The sequence below is a fragment of the Haplochromis burtoni genome, unplaced genomic scaffold (assembly GCF_018398535.1).
Source record: "Haplochromis burtoni strain Fernald_Lab_line unplaced genomic scaffold, NCSU_Asbu1 Contig_13, whole genome shotgun sequence".
In the NCBI taxonomy this organism is placed as follows: Eukaryota; Metazoa; Chordata; class Actinopteri; order Cichliformes; family Cichlidae; genus Haplochromis; species Haplochromis burtoni.
The window spans coordinates 500,135-518,470 of NW_024582374.1; the positions used below are offsets into that span (position 1 = coordinate 500,135).

An 18,336-nucleotide genomic window follows, 5' to 3' on the forward strand; every position below is an offset into this window, starting at 1 on the left:
TTTGTATCTTACAAATTCCACACCTGTGATGCCTTTTTGTAAATGTAGGACCCAAGTCATAATCCTAAAGAGCAATCCCCTATGATTTAAGAATATAAGAAGATACAGTGTAGACTCTTTCTAAACACAAGAGGGCAGCACCTCACAGATGGTCCTTAAGTCTGAAGATATGAAATACTCAAACAGGCTGTGCCTAATTAATAATGAATAAGCTGGTGAACCAATGTTTGCAACCTGAGCCACCTTGCAATTACAGAAAAGGCTGGTGGCGATAGTTGTTTTAAAGATGGGAGGCAGCCTATAAACAAGGACACAGACCTGTGTGCGAAATGTTCTCAGGGAGCATGTACTTGGTGTTTCTGTCTGAGTGGGCAGCATAAATCTGGAAAGAAAAAGCAAAGAAAATATTATTTTTTAAAAATTAGCCAATCGTGGATTTATGTTTACCATTTCTTCCAGATGAGGCCAAACAAAGAGCTGTGAGCTCCCACGGTGTAATTAATGAATGCTAGCCCTCTGACACTAGTTTCCACATCATTTAGGACAAAATGTGAAGCAGTGGTGGGTGGGGTATACCCAACCCACTGCTCTACTTGCATTCATTACCACATTCCAGTGAGACCAGTTAGATGGCCAGTCCTTTAGTCAGAGAACTTTGTGTCTGGGCAGTTTGTCCCAACAACAGAGAGGAGGCAGGACTTGGTGGTTTAAAGTAAGGAACAGATATCCTCAAATATTTTTAGTACTTTCCACTGTTTATTATTTTCTTTCCACAGTAGTAATTCATCTTACACGTTCTTCAAGCCTGAGCAATACTTGGAAGAGTTGGTATATAAGCATTAACATATAAATAATATTCTTAACTGAAACAAATGCAACAATTAAATACAACATAAAAGGTTTTTGCACAGAGTAGTAGAGTTTTTGGGGACAAACATTCATACTGAAGGTACCATTTATTCAAACGCACAAATTAACTTGGATTCACTTTAAATGTGTAACTGTTATTTAGTCATCATTTACAGTAGTTATACATGTTCAATATCAAATCAAAGCACACACACACAGTCCTGGAGTTGGTTTATGCAATTGTCAGTTGAGCTGTACATCATGTAGAACTGCACAACGAAGCACGTGTCTATAAATAACCCACTGCAGCAATATGACAAGTCCCAAAATGTCACTGAGATCAGACACAGGGTGACACGAACAAGTAACCTGGCTACTGTCACACAGGGTCTGTGTGTTGCTCTGCGGGTCAGGGGGAGACGCGGCAGATGAGATGTTAATCCTGCCACAAGGATGGGAAAAACAACAATGAGGCTGCAATTTCTGCTCCCGCTAAAGGAGTTTACAGCAGATGTTCGGCGGAAATAATTTGGAAAATTAAAGGAATCTTTGATGAGAACGCAGAAGTAATAAAATTTCAACACGCAATGTTCTAAGATGCTAATATTGGGAGCAACGAGAAAGCCAACAAGTAAGGCGAAGTAAGAGACGAGAGCGTGAGTTGGTTTGGATAAAACAACAACCTCCAGGGCCAATCCAACAAAGAAAAAAGCCAAGACTGAGGTTTCAACATGTGGAATCCCAAAAACAGATGACGTCATGGTGGCTACATCCATACATACCATCTATGGTTTACAGACAGATAAATGAACTGAAGTGGCACAGCAGTTATAGTCAAATATACAGAGAGTTTATTTGACTACACAATCATCTTGTTCAATCAAACCACCTAAATGTTGTGCATGCGTTTCAGTCTGAAATGTTACATTATAGGGCGCTCATTTCAAAATTGCTTTCCAAGTACAAAAATAGTAAAAGAATACACAATCCCAAGTGACATCTTTGTTCATTCATTTATCCAAATATTGACATAAATCCTAAGTATTTTTATAAAGGTTTAAACTGGAAAAAAAGGGAATCCTTACACTTACAGAACCTTTATGAATTGCTGCTTGATGAATACCTGCATCAATTAACTTGTAGCTGACTAGTTCCCTGCATTAAAATATCTGTTAAATGTCCATGCTTTTAACTGTCTCCATGACATCTGGAGGAAACAGCTGCTGTGTGAACAATGGTCTGATTTTGATTAACTGATTAAGAGCTACACTGGTTTTATTGTAGAAGGTCTGAATATTACAATATTAATAACAAAAGCCCTTCTCTAATCTAATAACTTTAAATAGAACAGTACACTGCCTGGTGGCCATCACACAGTTTTCAGAAATGCCGCATCTTGTTTGAAGACAGAGAGTCAACACTGTAATTACAGGGTGCATGTAACTAACTATCGGTTTAAAAATGGAAAGTATTTGAGAGGTAAAGTCATTGAAAGCTAATTGTGAAAGCCTTTCATCACTTGCTGATAAGCAGTTAATGCCTTGTGCACTAAGCAGCCCTCTTACGTGCGACATATTCTCCTCGTTGAGGGTATAATACCTTCATCACTGCGACACGCTCCAGTGAGGAGGCTAAGAGAGCTCTGACATACGTCAAAGCAGGAGGACATTTTTCACATATTGCTGTGGACTAACAGCTCGAGGGTGCCGGCGGCGACTGTGCTGTGTTGACTGGAACTTCTCTCTAAAGGTCTTTGTGACCAGAGCTGTGACGCACAGACGAGTTCCCCAGAGGCTGAGCGTGGAATTTGAGTCAAGGGATAGAAGGGGGGTAGGGGGGACCTTCTCACGAGATTAAACCACGCTAAGGTCTGCACCAGTAAGTGTGGGGTAACCAGGCAACATGACCATACCCACGTCAGCACCACAAATGCACTCAGGTGGAGTCACGCTGGACTGCCAGAAGCCATGACAAGATAATTCTCCTGAAAGATGAAAATCATTTGTCATGGACACACAGACGTTGCATGCTCTCCCCAAACATGCTCACAGGTTCAATAATAATAACAGCCATACCAAAATTATCTCACAGAAACGTCATCATACTACTGAAAGAAAGTAAACATGTGTAGCGCTTATAAAAATATGTAGCATCTGTTTATGCAGTGTAAAAGACAGCTGTTTTGATCAAAACTTTGCCAGTTTTACACTCAATTTTTATATTAGATTTTGGCATGCTGCACTTTCCTTTGGGGTGGACCGAACATTTGCTCAACAAAAAAGATTCAACTGAATGCCCCCTAAATGCAAAATTTTCAAATGCATCCCTTTATTCATTTAAAAAGTCTGACAGACTAACACTAAAACACTGCTGAATACTGCAGATGGATTTCCTGGTACTAAAAATCTTGATCAATACGTATTTAAAATGATCATCATCTGTCTCATTAGCTACAAAAACAAACAAAAAAAGCTATTAACTGAGAGTTAATAGATTACTAGCTCGGTTAGTAAACTGAGACTAGTTTTGCCAATTTTCTGTAGTAATTGGAGATGGGAATCCAGAAGTGGTTCCAAATGATTCAATACATGGGAATTATGTGCCTCAAACTTCCTTTTATCATTGCTGGCATGTTTGTTTTCCTGACAGTTGGATGTTGCAAAATGTCAGAAGCTTTTGCACAACTCAGTCATATGCAATTCTTTGTCTTCTACTCTGTTTCTGCAGTCTTCAAAGTCAGAAAAAAAAGACTAAAGACTAGTGCAGGTCTTCATATTATCCACAAAACAGATACTGTGTGGAGTAAACGGATCAGAAATCAGAAAGGGATTAATACCAAATAAATGTAAGTACTAAAAACACTCTTAAACACTTATTAACATTTAAATAAAAGCTAAACTCTACAGTTATTTTTTAATGTATCTCCTACCTCATTGGAAAATCATAAATCAGTCTATCATCTACATTACTAAAAGTCCAGTCCAAGAGTTTGTGCAATGCATAGGCTTTAAGAATGCGACTTCACATCTTAAATTCAGATTTTAGCTGAGCACATTCACCTGAGAAAAACACCGCTTGGAACGTCAGATATTATAATAAAAGTGTTGCTACTCCTATAAGACCAGCAACTCCTCCCGAAACACGTCTGAGTTAAAGAGAAGTTTAAACATTTAAGGCAGACTATGTTAATCTACTGTTTACTGCAGCTCTAATAAAGCACTTCACTCACATTTACTGAACTACATTTAAAAAGAAGAGCATCAGTTTCCCCGCTCTGACCCTGATAACCTACAGTATGATAACTTCCCACAACACGCTGTAGTGTTTTCACACTGTTGTAACACTGGCGCTGTTAAATTCAAAGAAAGCCCTGCTGCAGGTAGGCTTTCCAAGAAGTGTAATATTCCATCATACTTGTAAATCTCTCAAATATTCGCTGACCTTCACAGAGATTTATCCAGCATGTTTTCTCAGAAATATCGCCATGACATCACTCATGTCTCCTCTTGAAAAAAAAAAGAATCCTAACCGCTGATTGAAACACCTGTTTACCAACCATGTATTTGCACAAAAAAAATTTGCCAACCATTTAAAGCTGCAAAGTGTTCTTTCCCATACTCTTACCTCGTGTTTACACTGGTTGTTGCCTCAATGGACTGGAAGTCACAGTCTACCATCTGGCGTTTATTAAAAGCAGCAGCAGTGTGGACACAGCAGAATGAAGAAAGATTATTTATGTAATCTCTGTACTGATACTCACCTGGCCTCTCGGATCCAAAACCGGGTTTGTTCCTTTGTTTTGTTTTTGTTTTTTATGTGGTTGTTTTGTTTGTTTGGGGGTGGTGGTTTCAAAGTCGAGCCATGAAATAATCCCACACGAAGCTCTCGCAACTCGACAAAAATGTCGACTGAAAAGTTTCAGCTCGGATTAAACAAACATTCAGCCGTGTGGAGGTGAAAGCGCAGTGACGGGAGACGCGCTCAGTCATCTGCTGTTGGCTGCTGCTGGGCAGGACTACACGCCGCTTCCTAATCTTTGGACAAGGCAACAGCGCCCCCTGTCGGTGGCTTATACAGATGGTAATTCATAGGATCCTGATTGTGCTACATCTGCACCTGAGATATTCAAAATGTAGAAATGCAGGTGTCCACGTCCACGTTTCAAAATGATCCTGCACTTGCCATAAATATATTTTCAGTATGAAGTGCGGTTTTGTTTTGCTTTTTGTAATCTTGATAAATAAAAAATACAAATATTTTTCATTAGTCAGAAATAGGTTTTTTTTCCCCTTTAATTTTGTCTCCTGATTGTCAATACCCAGAGAAGTTCATATATATATATATATATATATCCAAGACATACCTGAAGCACTGGTAAACAAATCGACTAATTTTACTTACTTATCTAGCTCAGTGGTGTCAAATTTAATTCATGGACTTGACAGAGCTTCATCTACTGACTTGACCAGTAAAACAACTGCATAATAATCTAAAAATGAATAAACCAAATAAACATTTTTAAAATTCAAAATTCTTCCCATTTCTTCTAGTATATGTTTTAGCACATTCTGAAAACATTTACATTCCATAAAGCATCTTGCAGATGAACAGTCTGAGATGATGAAGAAAATTACATGCCATTGCAACAAAAGGCCTCAGGGTTTTTTGGGGTTTTTTCGCATTAAAGAAATGCTGTTATTGTAGATAAAGAGAGCTGTTAGCTGGACTCCTCGGGTTTTAACCACAATCAAGGAAATAAATGTCTAAAGTTACAGATACAGTACTAGCAGTCTTTTACCCGGACTTTGCTCCATAAATAAAAACAAACAGGACAGTGGATGTACTGAAACACAAGCAGGAAATTTTCAGTGATATAATCAAATATTTGCTGGAAAAAACACCAAATTTTTATTTTTATTTTTTTTTGGTTTATCTCTGGCAGGCCATGGAAAATATCTTAGACGTCTATAAAATGAACACTTCAGACTAATTTTCAGACCTTTCATCTGGTGGCTACATGGGTCTGTTCTGGCGCTTTGGCCACATATTTGAGATCCCTGGTCTAGATGTATGATTTAATTCATTTGTTTGTTACAACCTTACGCTGCATGTCATGAAAGCTCATTCTTGCATAAAGTAATAAACGCCAGAAACATTCAGTAGCAAAGTAAGTTGAAATAAGCAATTTGAGCACTGTTTTATTAGTAGAAAGCATATATATAATACTTTCACACAATGCTTTTTCACTATTTACATTTAAAAAATTAAAGCTGTATTTTGTATCTGTGTTTTAGACTGAATGTGCACAAAACCTGAAAAATTGTGAAGAAATGTTTAACTGTCCATGCACTTCGTTGAGTACTGTACTGTACTGTATATATATAGTATTCAACCAAGTATTTAACAAAGGATTTAGATTTATTTTGGCATTTTGCAAAGATACAAAGATTGAAAAGATTGGCCACTTTTTCTTTTCATTACAAGTTTAAGGAAACAAATCTACATTATAGGAGGTTGTAACAACATAGTCACATTAGGGGAGTCACAAGTTAACAAATTTCCTGTCATACCACGTAGAAGATGTCTGTTAGATAACAATAAGAACTTCAATTTATAGCATGCTTTAATTATTTTTCCCACAGTCACAAAGTTTAAAATAAGCAGCTATTCCTCAGCCACCTTCCCAGTGATCCTGTAGACCTCTGTCGGCCCCTGCTCTCCACAGGTCAGCTGTGTCTCTTGGCTCTCGGGCTTGTCCGTCATATCTGCAACATAATCTCAGATAAACACCTCCAGCATATTTACAAAGCAAATATCTCTCGCCATCGGTTTGCTAAACTGGATTCTGACCAAACAACAGAACTGTTACGCACCTGTGTGTTGAGTGTCTCCTGACTTCTTCCCGTTGTGCTTGTGTGAGGGGGCATAGAGGAAGATAATGGTAAAAACGTACAGGTTCCACATGCCATAGATTCCTGTAAGAAAAGCACTGTGGACCTGGAGAGTGTAGTCTCCCCAGTGCCAATGACCTTCACTGACCTATTTGAAAAAATAAGAATATTTGAAATAATTTTTAAGAAACCCAAACATGTCCAAATAACAAATCATAAACATATTTTAAAGAAGAACAAACTGCAATTAAAACTGCTGCTCCTTAGAAGGCTAAAACTTACTTGATTTAAGATGAAGAAGATGATGGTGAGAGCAGCACATGTGAGTGTTGCCAGCATTAAAAATTTAAACCTGAAAATAATACCCTGGGGGGAAAGCACACCTACAGTCAGTAAAGTAAGTAGAATTTCTGCATAAGCTAGTGAATGAAAAGCTTTTTCTTTTTGTCAAATTCACTACTTTTTCTTATGTGATTTTGATATAAAACTAAACCTTATAGCGCAGTCTCCGAGTCTCTGGCATTGTAGGAAGCTGTTGCATTTTCCCACTAATGGTTCTGAACACGCAGTGCACCATGCGACACAGGGAGAAGAAATAAAGGCAAACAGAAATCCCTGCCACAATAATGAAGGTAATATGTGGTTTCAGATAAGAAAAAAATCTTGGATGTTAATGGTAGCCTGACTGCTGAATTACTTTTTATAATAAAGAATAGATATTTGAAGGATACTGCAACCTTACTCCTGGATTCTGACGCCCACACACTGTAGAATGGATTGCTCAAACGAACCCCCCTTCGGTAAGAGAGAAAACAACTTACTTTTTTTATTAAATCCACACCAATAACACAAAAAATGGAAAACATTTACCTTTCACTCAGGTCAAATATGAGAAGAACAGAAGATCCAAACACCACAAGCCCAACTTGCCACCAATAAGCTGAGAGGAGATTCCTCTGACGTTGGTCCTGGTGATTTAATGAATGAAAGAATAAGTAACAACTGGCAGGAAGGTGCAGAGAAATGTGCAAGCAGCAAAGAAAGACCTGCTAACCATGAGGTGTTCACCACAGAAGATGATCCAGAAACAGAAGAGTACAGAGTATAAGGCGCCCTGCTGGGCATCTTCAAACAGCAGCATCCATGTCCACTCAAAGCCCATGGACAGCCACTCCACCGGCATGTCCAGGAAGGCCATTGAGAGGCCCAGAGCAAAAATCACCCTGAGCAGGACGAATACATCAGTGAAAGAAACACTTACATCCACTCAGACAAATAACTCCTTCTGCTCTATTGCAAATGGAGCAATGACCTAGCTCTAGGCAATCATGCACTTTAGATCAAACACTTTTCATTTCCTCTGCTTGGAAATGCTACACAGAAGTATGTTGGACTTCTGAAAAACAAGCTCTTAAAAGTATGCCAGAAGGTTTACTCGCAGTTTTAAGTTCTCATTGAGTATAAAAGAGCCAGGAGCTCCTTACAAGTAGCTGTATTGTATAACTTCACTCTACCTTTTAAATAAGATGATTTTGTTTCAGTCTGCAATAAAATCTCAATAAAATCAGTCCGCAGAGGCAGCAATCGCAACCTAAAGTGCTCAAAATTAAATATTCTCATTCTTATTAGTGGTAGTGGGAGCAGTAGTAGTAATATTATTATTACGGTATTATTATTATTACATTGTTTTTTATCATTTGAGAAATTATTAAAATTCAACTCAGTATTCTGACATAAAATTCATAAATATACTTAAATGTTAAAATGTCACTCTTAATCTCTCTTTCCACATGCAGGCTAGCCAAAACATACTTTTCCAAAAGGACCGGAGGTCTCGCCAAGAGCCGAATCCTGTACCAGTACCAAACTGTAGCCACTGATATCCAGGGACTGAACACAGTCTTCATGCTGATCCACACTTTGGTGAAGCCTCCATTCTGGTGGATGCCCTGAGGAAGAGGAGGGACATCAGATGTCAGAGTGCCAAATTTTTAGCCTTTGGAGATTAATTCAAACACAACATGCCGTATAACAGAAGTTAACATGTAGAAATTATACTCACCACTACATGGATGTCCTTTATTTCCCCGATGCCAACGTTCATTGTGTCATTCACTGGCAAACGCAGGTTCATTAAAAAATATTTGTGGGCTACACTTCCCAGCTCCATGAATGGTATTGGGTCACAGTGATAAAAGCGCCCTTCGTTTTCATACGTCTGAAAAAAACACTGGGTTTTTCCTCACTAAGCAGAGAAAAGTGTAACTATTTCTCATTTCTGTGTATAACATGAAGTCATGCAGGTTTACCTTGGATACTGCAAATGTGCATCTGAGTGGCCTTTGCTCCACCGAGTGAAATTTTGTGGTCCACTCAGACGTCATGTCGTCCCTGTACGCCAAACGGGCATCGATAGTGATGACCACATCATCTTCTACACAGGCAGGAAAATTGCTCATTTTATTAGAAACCCACTGTAACTAGGAAACTACGCTATTTACATTTCTGACAAAGACAAGACACACAACTTACCAATCTGATTTATCATTTTGAATGCAATGTCAAACTGCAGAACAGCCAGCATGTATTGAAACCACGGACTCATTTCAGTGTTGGGTAGGGGTACATGCACAGCAAAAACAATGTCGTTGGCATCGAGCGTTTTTGCCAGAGGGTCATCAAAACTGTGGACCTGCTGGCATCGATTTGAGCCCCATGGCATGAGCCAAGCACGTGTCCTGTGGAAATTGATGCATTTGGTGGCCAAGTAGCTGATTGCAGTGGTAGGACTGGGAGCTATCATAAAGGAAATCAGATATATATTATGAAAAAAGACAGACTAAAGCTTAATCATTAAGAGCATTGGGAAAATTTGTTTTTCAGAGCACTTCCAACACAAAAAATAATGTTAATTAGACTTCATTTTCCTAAAATTGAAATCATTGAGGGCTATCCTGCATTTACAATCAAGCTGAGTAGCTCAAAAGCACACAAACAATAAAAAAAAAATATACAGTAGGTGCAAAGAAACTCCATGCAAAAACTATAAATATAATTAAATATGGAAACTCTACAAGATAAAAGATGCAAAACTGCTCACCCAGGTGTAGAAACAAGCTAAACTGCTTGCAATCAAGAATTTAAATTAAATAAATGTTTAGTTTTTAGAATACATAGAAAATAGAAAACAGTGAGGAAATAATTGAGAACATTAAAGGAATGTTATTAAAGGAATAAGCCCATCTAAATGCACATAACAAAAATTGAATAAGATAAATTACTCCAAATAATTATTAGAAAACATTATTATTTGCAAATAAATGTAAAAATATGTTTTAAAAAAATCATCTACTTACATATCAATGCTCCAACCAAGATGGAAAATATTTGGAATAATAAAATGAAGAAAACAAATAAAACCAACTTTTTAGTGCTCATCTTCTCTATGATCGCTCCTGCCATTTGTAAAAAATATTTTGGGTAAAAAAATATAAAAAGAAAGTGTTGTCCAGACAAGCCAAGTGCTCCACTGAAGCTCATCTACCTGCTCACACACATCTGACTCTCATATGGGATACGCCAGACATTAGGCTCCAACAGAGCGTGTGCAGAAGGGACAGGAGGTGGAATCATTAGGCATTAAAAAGATCAGAGAACACTGGTCTATAAAACATGATTCCTTTATTGCTTAAAGAATACAACTTTGTAGTATAGGCAAGTGAATGTGTATCACAACTAGGTTACTTATCTTTACACTGAGGATTGACCACAGTCACAATGCAAATGTTTGATACTGCACCCAAGGAAAAGGGAAATAACAAATCTGGCCTCGATATCAAAGCGTCTTACAAAGTTATAGGTTAATAATATTTAACATTATTCACACTGATCTGGAGTCAGCAATGAGAATCACAGTAGCACCTACACCTTAAAAAGAAAACAAAACACGAACTCTGGGCTGTTAGTCTATCTTTGGTTCTATCAGACAAAAATATTCAGTTTTTCAAAGGTGCAGCTAAGAACCAATACTGTGTGTAGTTCAAGGTAGAAAGGAAACAACATAATGTTTCTGAATAAGCTAAAACAAAAATGTATTTTTCATTATCTAATAGTACAATTTCAATATTGACGCCCCCTCAACTCTTCCACTGTCGAACAAATAACTCCACAGAGGGGTAAAGAAAACCCTTTTTGACAAAATGGCAAAGACAAGAGAAGAGGAATTAGATGCTCTGGAGTCGTCAGGAGCGATTCGCCTACACCACTGATTGTTATCTAGCACTATGGTTGACATAAACAAGCTAGTTGGTGCAGTACCTGAAAGAGCAAACACCTGCTGCACCATTACCAAACTTCAATGAAATGTGCCTTCAGTGCATCCACAGTACATCCAGAAATCTACAAATTACTCACAACATAACATCAAGACATAATTAAACGGAAGTAACTTTAAAAAAAGGGGGGGGGCGGGGGGGGGGATAATCCAAATTTTATTAACAGCTTTTCAAACCAAACAAATTTCAGGTTCTGGTATCATCATGTTGACATCCCCCTCCAACTCCATCTCCACTGTCGATACCAAATGTGCATTTTCCTTGTGTCGCTGATGTGCACCAGCGGTCAAACACATCTCAAGTCTCTGTCAACAACAGCACTGGGAGGTTTGCCCGCCAACACTGTCCCAGGAAGGGATTCGGACAAGCTGAACGGTATCCTGGGATCATATGTCATCCTCTTCGTCTTCATCCTGAGAGGAACCGGCCTGTTGGGCAGCAGTGGCAGATGCTGCCGCCATCTGTGCCTGCTGGGCGGCCTGCTGCATCTGCAACCATTCCTGCTGAGCAAGTTCTGCCTGCTGCTGTCGCGCCTTCACAAACACATGAGAGGCATGAGACAGGCGAAGGTGAATGAGGATTATATCAGGCAATTAGAGAAGCTCATGGTGGTGATATCTGATGTCTAATTAGAACTTGAATATTTTAAGACACATTTGTTTTATATGTCACTATAGCATTGAACATTGAAAAAAATGAAAATAAAGTTTCTGCAACATATTACTATCGCTGAATTATACTTGCTTATACTTGTTTCTAGAAAGGGATTGAGTTAATAATTAGCAAAGTACTGCTGAAAGTTAACTAAATGGATCTGTCATGCATTACTGAAGAGTATAGTGCAAATAATGTGCCTCAGCACACAGATGATTTAAATCGGACATGGCTTTGTTGTATTTCTCCCTAAAGGTTTACTCATTTCCTAAGGAACTTAGCCCAAAACAAAAGACCAATCACAAAAGACCTACTTCAGAAAAACTCAGATCTCTACATAATGTGAAGTTCTGGTCCAATAATTTTGTTTATTATAACGTTTCTGAGCAATCATAGTTGTGCTGGTTTGTTTAATTATTTTTTAGAACACAGTGTGGCAGCAATAAATTCACATTTTCAATTCCACTGTTTTCGCGGACTCTGAAAGCAGCACAGAATGATTTCCTCTAGTCAGAACTTCAAAAACAGCTATGCTCAGTTCAGTGGCTGTTGGAAGCACCTGGACATTTTCTAACAGCTGTTTTTTATCATTTTATTATGTCTTTGCTGTTTTTAAACCTGATTTTTAAATGCCCCTCAGAGTTAGACTAAATGACCTGGTGTGGAAGTCAGTTCCCTGAGCTGAATTATGTGAATTTCTTGTGTCTCCTCTCTCAAAATCATACCTTTGCAAACAATTCCTGTTGTTGTCTGAGGAGCTCTTCTTCAGGGATGCCCAGGTTCTCCAGTCTCGAGCTGGCCTTCCTCCTCTTCAGAGCAACAGTTTTACATTCCTGCAGGACGTCTTTCACCTCCGTGATGTACGATGCGAAACCGAGGCTCTCGAGCGCTGCGGTGCGAAAGCAAGAGGCGAAAGTGTTTCAATCACTCTCTGTGGTTTAAGGCTCATTACATGGTGCTGCACACACATACACACACCTTTCAGGGTATAGGGAAAACAAAGCTGGACTCACCGTTGATGACATGCTCTGGGGAAATGGTTTTCTTCTCCGACTTGTTGCATATATCATTGGCTTCTGAGGATATGAGGTGGATGAACTCTGTGCAGCAGTTAACAACAAGCTCCCTGGCATCGTTGGCCACCCGTACATTGGGGAGAGTTTCTTTAATCATTTTGTTGATAGCTGCTCTCGGGATGGTGAGGTCGTCGTCATTTCCAGAGGAAGAAGCCATCGTGGCAGTCGACGGGACAGAAACCAGGGGAAAAAGAAAGAGAAACTCCGATACTCGACGGAAGGAAACTGTTACGAGGCCTTCTCGGGCCGGCAGAATTAAAATATAACAGTCAGGTCAAGACAACGTCAACGTAGAGTTAAATGTCATATGGGAGAGTGACGTTCCTCCAAGTTAGCCGGCTAGCTTAGCTAGTAGCTAATAGTTGAAACAATTTTCGCAGAGTGGAGCCTTTGTGCGGAACGTGGTAGAAAAGAAACCGTTAGAAAACGCTAAAGCACATACACCATAAAAGAAGACAAAACGTTAATACTGTGTGGAAAATGCTTAGCTAGCTAGCAGCCAGGCTAGCTAGTAGCTGTGGTCCCTGTCGCCAGAAAGCCGCCGCAACGCAAAAGACAAGTGAAAGCGGAGAGCATGGCTACCGCTAGGCTAACAATGAAGTGCCTCCCGCATGGCTAAACAGTTAGCTGCATAGACACAGAAACGGGACACACGTGCCACAACACTGCCTGTTGTTCTACCCTGCATCGAGAGATGATTTGGACATTTTAGATAAGCAGAAATATGGTATCGATTCGTTTATACGTTTGAAATGTGGGCAACATTAGCTTAATTCAGTCCGGATGCAACGTCAAACAAAGAGCCGGATACCCTTCTTCTTCTTTGGTGTTTAAAGCCTGTCTGAATCGCATTGCTGTGGCCTTGTGGTATTTGTCGTCCATTACTGCCCTTAGAAGATATGTTTGGAGAATTATACAGATGGTGGAAAAACATCGAGATCAAAACAAATAAACTGAATATGTACTTTTTTACATTATCTATATATTTTGATGGTAGCTAATATTTCGTATACAGTCAGAGGACCGAATCCCATATGCACCTCACATCCAAAACATAAAAGATGAGGACAATCCATAGCTGATTGTGTGAGTTTTATATCCAGGTATGTTTTTACTTAAATCTTAAAAAAAAATGAAGCTGTTGCCAATCAGATGCTTTCTAGATGGTCTTGTTGTACCCATCTCCCGAATTTCACTTTTTTGTTTGTTTTTCATATTCACCATTCCATAATACCTGTTTCCATTGATCTTCAGTCCAGTTCAGCAATTTCTCCCTGTGTCCATAATTCCAGTGAAACCTCTTCTAATGAAGCTTCTGTTCATGGATCAACTGATAGTCTTTGCTGGGGTTTTTTGTATTAAGGACATGATTTCCAGAGACTTTTCATTTGCTGTACATAGTTTTTCAGACCTTCCACTTCTTCTTTTGTCCTCCACTTGTCCAGTTTTCTCAACAACAACAAAAAAAAGCACACAGTGCCGCAATATGCCAGGTTTTCGCCTAATAGTTCAGTGGGATTTATATTGTTGGTGCAACAACACAAATTATGTGCTTTGGTGACAGGCTGCTAGTAACAAAGTGCCTAAAGACATCGTTTAGAATGGGTTCTTTGCTAAGCTGTCTGTTATGTGTTTACACAACACTGGTTCGTGTAGTGAACCAGTATCTTTGTACAGTACTGTATGTTACCCTCATGTGGTAAACATAATTATCAAGAGCATCTCTTTTAACCCTGTTATCTCCTCCCCGGAAGGGTACGTCTGATAACGTGTCTACTAATGCTTTTTCATGTATATTTTTCAGCACAAGCACAGATCTTGCTGAAACAAATTTGAGCCGCAGTCATTTATGGCCCTATTTCTGCAATAATTGTCTATTTTATTTTTGGATTTATCAGTGTTCAGCAGCATCCAGACTGGTTTCACAGATGTTTGAATTTCCTTTACTGTCATCTAGTGTCCATCAAGAGAATACCAGCTTTTATTTTATTATTTTCTTTTTATATTCTAACATGATCAATTTTCTAACCAAATCCTGTCAATATCCTACAAAAAATAAATAAATAAAAGTTTTCTCACATTAAAGTCCATGTGGCGCGAGGCTCAGAATTCAGCGGCTATATTCCAGATTAAGCCATGAGTAATTATGTTATGTAATCCAGCAGATTAAGATAAGATAAAATAACCTTTATTAGTCACACACAAGATTATGTAAGATATACATAATCTTCTGACACTGTAACAGAACCCATTAACAAAACAATGCTTTTAAAAAGACAAAAAGTTCATAAATTAGTCGTTATAACTCTGAACTACCTGATTTACTTTGATTTAATCTTGCTGTTCGTATAGCTTTGCTTGCTTCCCATATTACACAAGGCTCAAGGGCTTGTCAACTTAAGACAGTTATGCCACTTGAATAGACCAGGGTGTGGTTTAAACCTGCAAGAGCTTACTGCCACGTATGAAAAGAGACTGCATTGTCATGGCATTTCATAGCTTTATTTATTTCAGGGAGGTAACACTGCTAGACAATAACAGCCAAATATGCCCATGTCACAAAAATAACAAAGATATGACATGATTCAGTTGCTCTTCTCTAACTTAAAACTCTTTCGGCTTCTCCACTGCAAAAGCTTGATGAAGTTCAGGCTGGCCGTGAAGACCTTGTCGTGTTCAAACACCATTTTGTAAAACGTTTCAATCGGGAGGTCACCATTTGGGTCAGCGTACTTGAGTGTGGTCATAGGGGTATAGAGAGTGTTTGTCTGGTGCCGGAAAGGGGGATTGTCCATGATGAGGATCTTGAGGGTGTGCTATGAAGAAAGATCATTCATAATATAGTTTATTGCTCTTGTAGTGCATTAAAGGTTAAAGGTGAAGTATTTGCCGAACGATACCTCTGCCACGTCCTCAGGAGTCTGTCCGAGGGTTTCAAAGATCTGTTTGTAGTTCTTTAAGTAGACATTTGTGAACATGTCAGCAGTCACTTTGTCTGCTTTGCTGAGATCAATCTTTAGGCCCTCGTCATAAACCTTACGCTCAAACTCGGTTATCACTGGACCTGGCTCTATCAGGCTGATGCTGAGGAAGAAACAGAAGAGAAGAAGATTAAAAAATCTCTTGAAATAGGAAACTGAAATTCAGTGCACAACTGTGAAAGGTAATTAAATATTACTTTCATTATACAGGAAACTTTAGAAACCACACTAATATTCAGTTACCATTTGATACTGTGTTAGAACATGCCTAAACATCACAGTGTGCTGTGGTTCAAATATTTCCCTCCTAATGGTGCAGAAAGTGCTAGGTGTTGTTGTTCAATATGACTTCACAAATATACCAGATGCAAGGGCTAGTTTTCAGGTAGTTACATTTTGGTTGCACTTTTTTTCTCTCACAAACATGCTAGTAAAAGATGAACAGGAATAAAACATTATAGACTTAGCATCTTACTTTAGACCAAACCTCAGGGCTTGTATCGCTAGGCTTTCACAAAAGCCTTCCAATGCAAACTTAGATGCTGCGTAGATATCGTTGAATAAAATCCCTGAAACAGGGAAAGAAGTTGTGAAGCAACTGTCTTAAAAAATGTTCTCATGATCAGCAGGTGAAGCAGCTCTTACCCTGAATCCCCATGACGCTGCTAATGACCACAATATGACCTTTTTTCCTTCTCTTCATGTCGGGCAGGATTTCCTTCATTAATCGCACAAGTCCAAAGAAGTTGGTGTCCATGACACTTTTCATCTCTTCAATAGACTGACACTCAATGGGTCCAATCAGACCCATCCCAGCATTACTTACTGTGAAATAAGGTCACACAGACACATATCATTTAAATTTCCACAGACGGTCGAAAAGCCAAAGTAATACTGTTTCGAAGCAAATGGTAGGAGCTTACTGAGAATGTCTACCCTGCGCTCAGGCAGACTGTCCACGCAGGCTTTGATGGAAGCCTCGTCACATACGTCCAGCTGCTTGATCTCCAAGGTCCGGCCCAGGGTCCGACCTGCTGCCTCAACCAGAGGCTCAGCCTTACTCAGATTTCTCATGGTGGCATAGACTACAACAACAAAAACTCATCTGAAGCTGTTGTATTTTTATTAAATTTAGAACTGAAATTAAAATTTTACATTACATTTGAGAAACTATCACAAAAATTATCTCCACCAGGAGCAGCAAATGTGGATTTTTCTCAGATTTCAACTTTCAGGTGTTGCCTGTTACATCAGTACGGCATGGTTACTAGTTACTCAGGGTAATCAACAGACCAGGAGGACCATTTCTTCCATAAAACATGTTTAAGATAAAAAACTGTTGATGGTGAGCTGTATGGATTGTTTCTGGAACCAGAGTTAAAAAAAAAAAAAAAAAAGAACTTGTCAATATTTTGCTTGTAGAAGAAACCCATCACATATTGATAATGTACATAATGTGAATTTTATCAAGTTAATATCCTTCTAGTTAATGGTTTCAAACTGGTATCACATTTGCACAGTTAACTTTAATGAATAGTCTGCAAAGTATTAATAGTAGAAATTCTTGAGCCAGACACAGCAGCCATGTAAAGTTCAAGGAAAGTTCAAGTACATGTGAGATGGTAATATTTTAAAACATCCAACACACTTCCAAAAAATTCAAAAGGAAAACACATTTTTACACCATTATGTGCTAGTTTTTTTTCACATAGTTCCTCTAATTTCTCTCATTTGAAGCATTTTCAATCACAATTTAAATACATTATATTTTTCTTTGATCCCTCCACACCTGACACAGAGTTTTGAAATGTAGTCAACAACCCCAGCTATCTTAGAAAAAGTCTGTTAAAAAGTTACCCATGAACCTCTTCTTCTCATCTTTTGCAATATGGACAGCCAATGCGAGGCCAATCCCAGAGGAGCAGCCGGTGATGAGTACCACCTTCTGGTTCATCGTGCCTGGTTAGTGCTTTTCTTGCAGCTCCAGCAGTAGAGAATAAAACGGGAACAAAAGAGGAGAGGCAACAGACCACATGCGGGCACTTTTAAAGCCCCTTCCTTAATCAGAGGTTTACAACTCAGCAAAAAGCTGTGTGCACATGGTCTGAAGATTAGTATCATTCGTGGCATTCACATGGTGCTGTTACACGGTGAGGATTTAGGCTAATGATAAGTCCAGTTGTAATATGAAGAAAATATCAGACCTATAAGCAAAGTGCATCATCTTATTTAAATCAAATAAAATACAATCAGACAATGGTGAAATATTTTATTTAAATTTGGAATTTCCCACAAATTGTTTTGCAACAAAGACAGCAAAAAGTAAATTCTTTGTAAAAATATGGAGAAGTTAATTTGTGGTTTTTAAAAGAATCTATTTAAAACACAGTTTGTAGTGTAGTGGGTTGGGTTTTTTTTTAAAGTAGATGTAAAGTAGATGAAAAAAAACATTCATTGCTGTAGCAAATAAAACTTTCTCAACATTGTATTTTTTTTTACTGTGGGCTGTGAATTATTAAATTCAGTTTTTTAAATATGTACCCTACTGCTC

At 38.6% G+C, this 18,336-nt stretch overlaps 4 protein-coding genes across 5 annotated transcripts in view; all 4 read right to left on the reverse strand.

The window, feature by feature from the left end:
* Positions 1–4,879, reverse strand: part of gng12b (guanine nucleotide binding protein (G protein), gamma 12b) — a 29,517-nt gene extending 24,638 nt beyond the window's left edge. Inside the window, exons 1-2 of one of the 2 annotated variants that reach the window (XM_005919828.3) lie at positions 4,610–4,879; positions 319–382 (exon numbers count right to left, since the gene is read on the reverse strand). The gene's annotated coding sequence lies outside the window, so the exon portion shown is untranslated. The remainder of the gene's footprint in view (positions 1–318; positions 383–4,609) is intronic. The other variant, XM_005919829.3, reaches the window with a different exon arrangement.
* Positions 4,880–4,989: 110 nt separating this feature from the next.
* LOC102296854 (protein wntless homolog) lies at positions 4,990–9,462 on the reverse strand. Its single transcript, XM_042217236.1, has 11 exons — positions 9,273–9,462; positions 9,050–9,174; positions 8,803–8,958; positions 8,512–8,689; positions 7,795–8,006; positions 7,611–7,708; positions 7,468–7,535; positions 7,234–7,373; positions 7,023–7,106; positions 6,723–6,888; positions 4,990–6,614 (listed from the first exon to the last, which is right to left on the reverse strand). Exons 1-11 carry the CDS (start codon positions 9,460–9,462, stop codon positions 6,514–6,516), a joined length of 1,518 nt encoding a protein of 505 aa, XP_042073170.1. The 3' UTR covers positions 4,990–6,513.
* Positions 9,463–10,402: 940 nt separating this feature from the next.
* Positions 10,403–13,630, reverse strand: dr1 (down-regulator of transcription 1). Its single transcript, XM_005919826.3, has 3 exons — positions 12,742–13,630; positions 12,454–12,617; positions 10,403–11,607 (listed from the first exon to the last, which is right to left on the reverse strand). Exons 1-3 carry the CDS (start codon positions 12,959–12,961, stop codon positions 11,461–11,463), a joined length of 531 nt encoding a protein of 176 aa, XP_005919888.1. The 5' UTR covers positions 12,962–13,630; the 3' UTR covers positions 10,403–11,460.
* Positions 13,631–15,286: 1,656 nt separating this feature from the next.
* On the reverse strand, positions 15,287–18,048 carry zgc:109982 (uncharacterized protein LOC553564 homolog). Its single transcript, XM_005919824.3, has 6 exons — positions 17,643–18,048; positions 16,709–16,870; positions 16,431–16,610; positions 16,261–16,354; positions 15,705–15,888; positions 15,287–15,620 (listed from the first exon to the last, which is right to left on the reverse strand). The coding sequence occupies exons 1-6, from the start codon at positions 17,737–17,739 to the stop codon at positions 15,390–15,392; spliced, it is 948 nt and encodes a 315-aa protein (XP_005919886.1). The 5' UTR covers positions 17,740–18,048; the 3' UTR covers positions 15,287–15,389.
* Between the last annotated feature and the right edge of the window lie 288 nt (positions 18,049–18,336).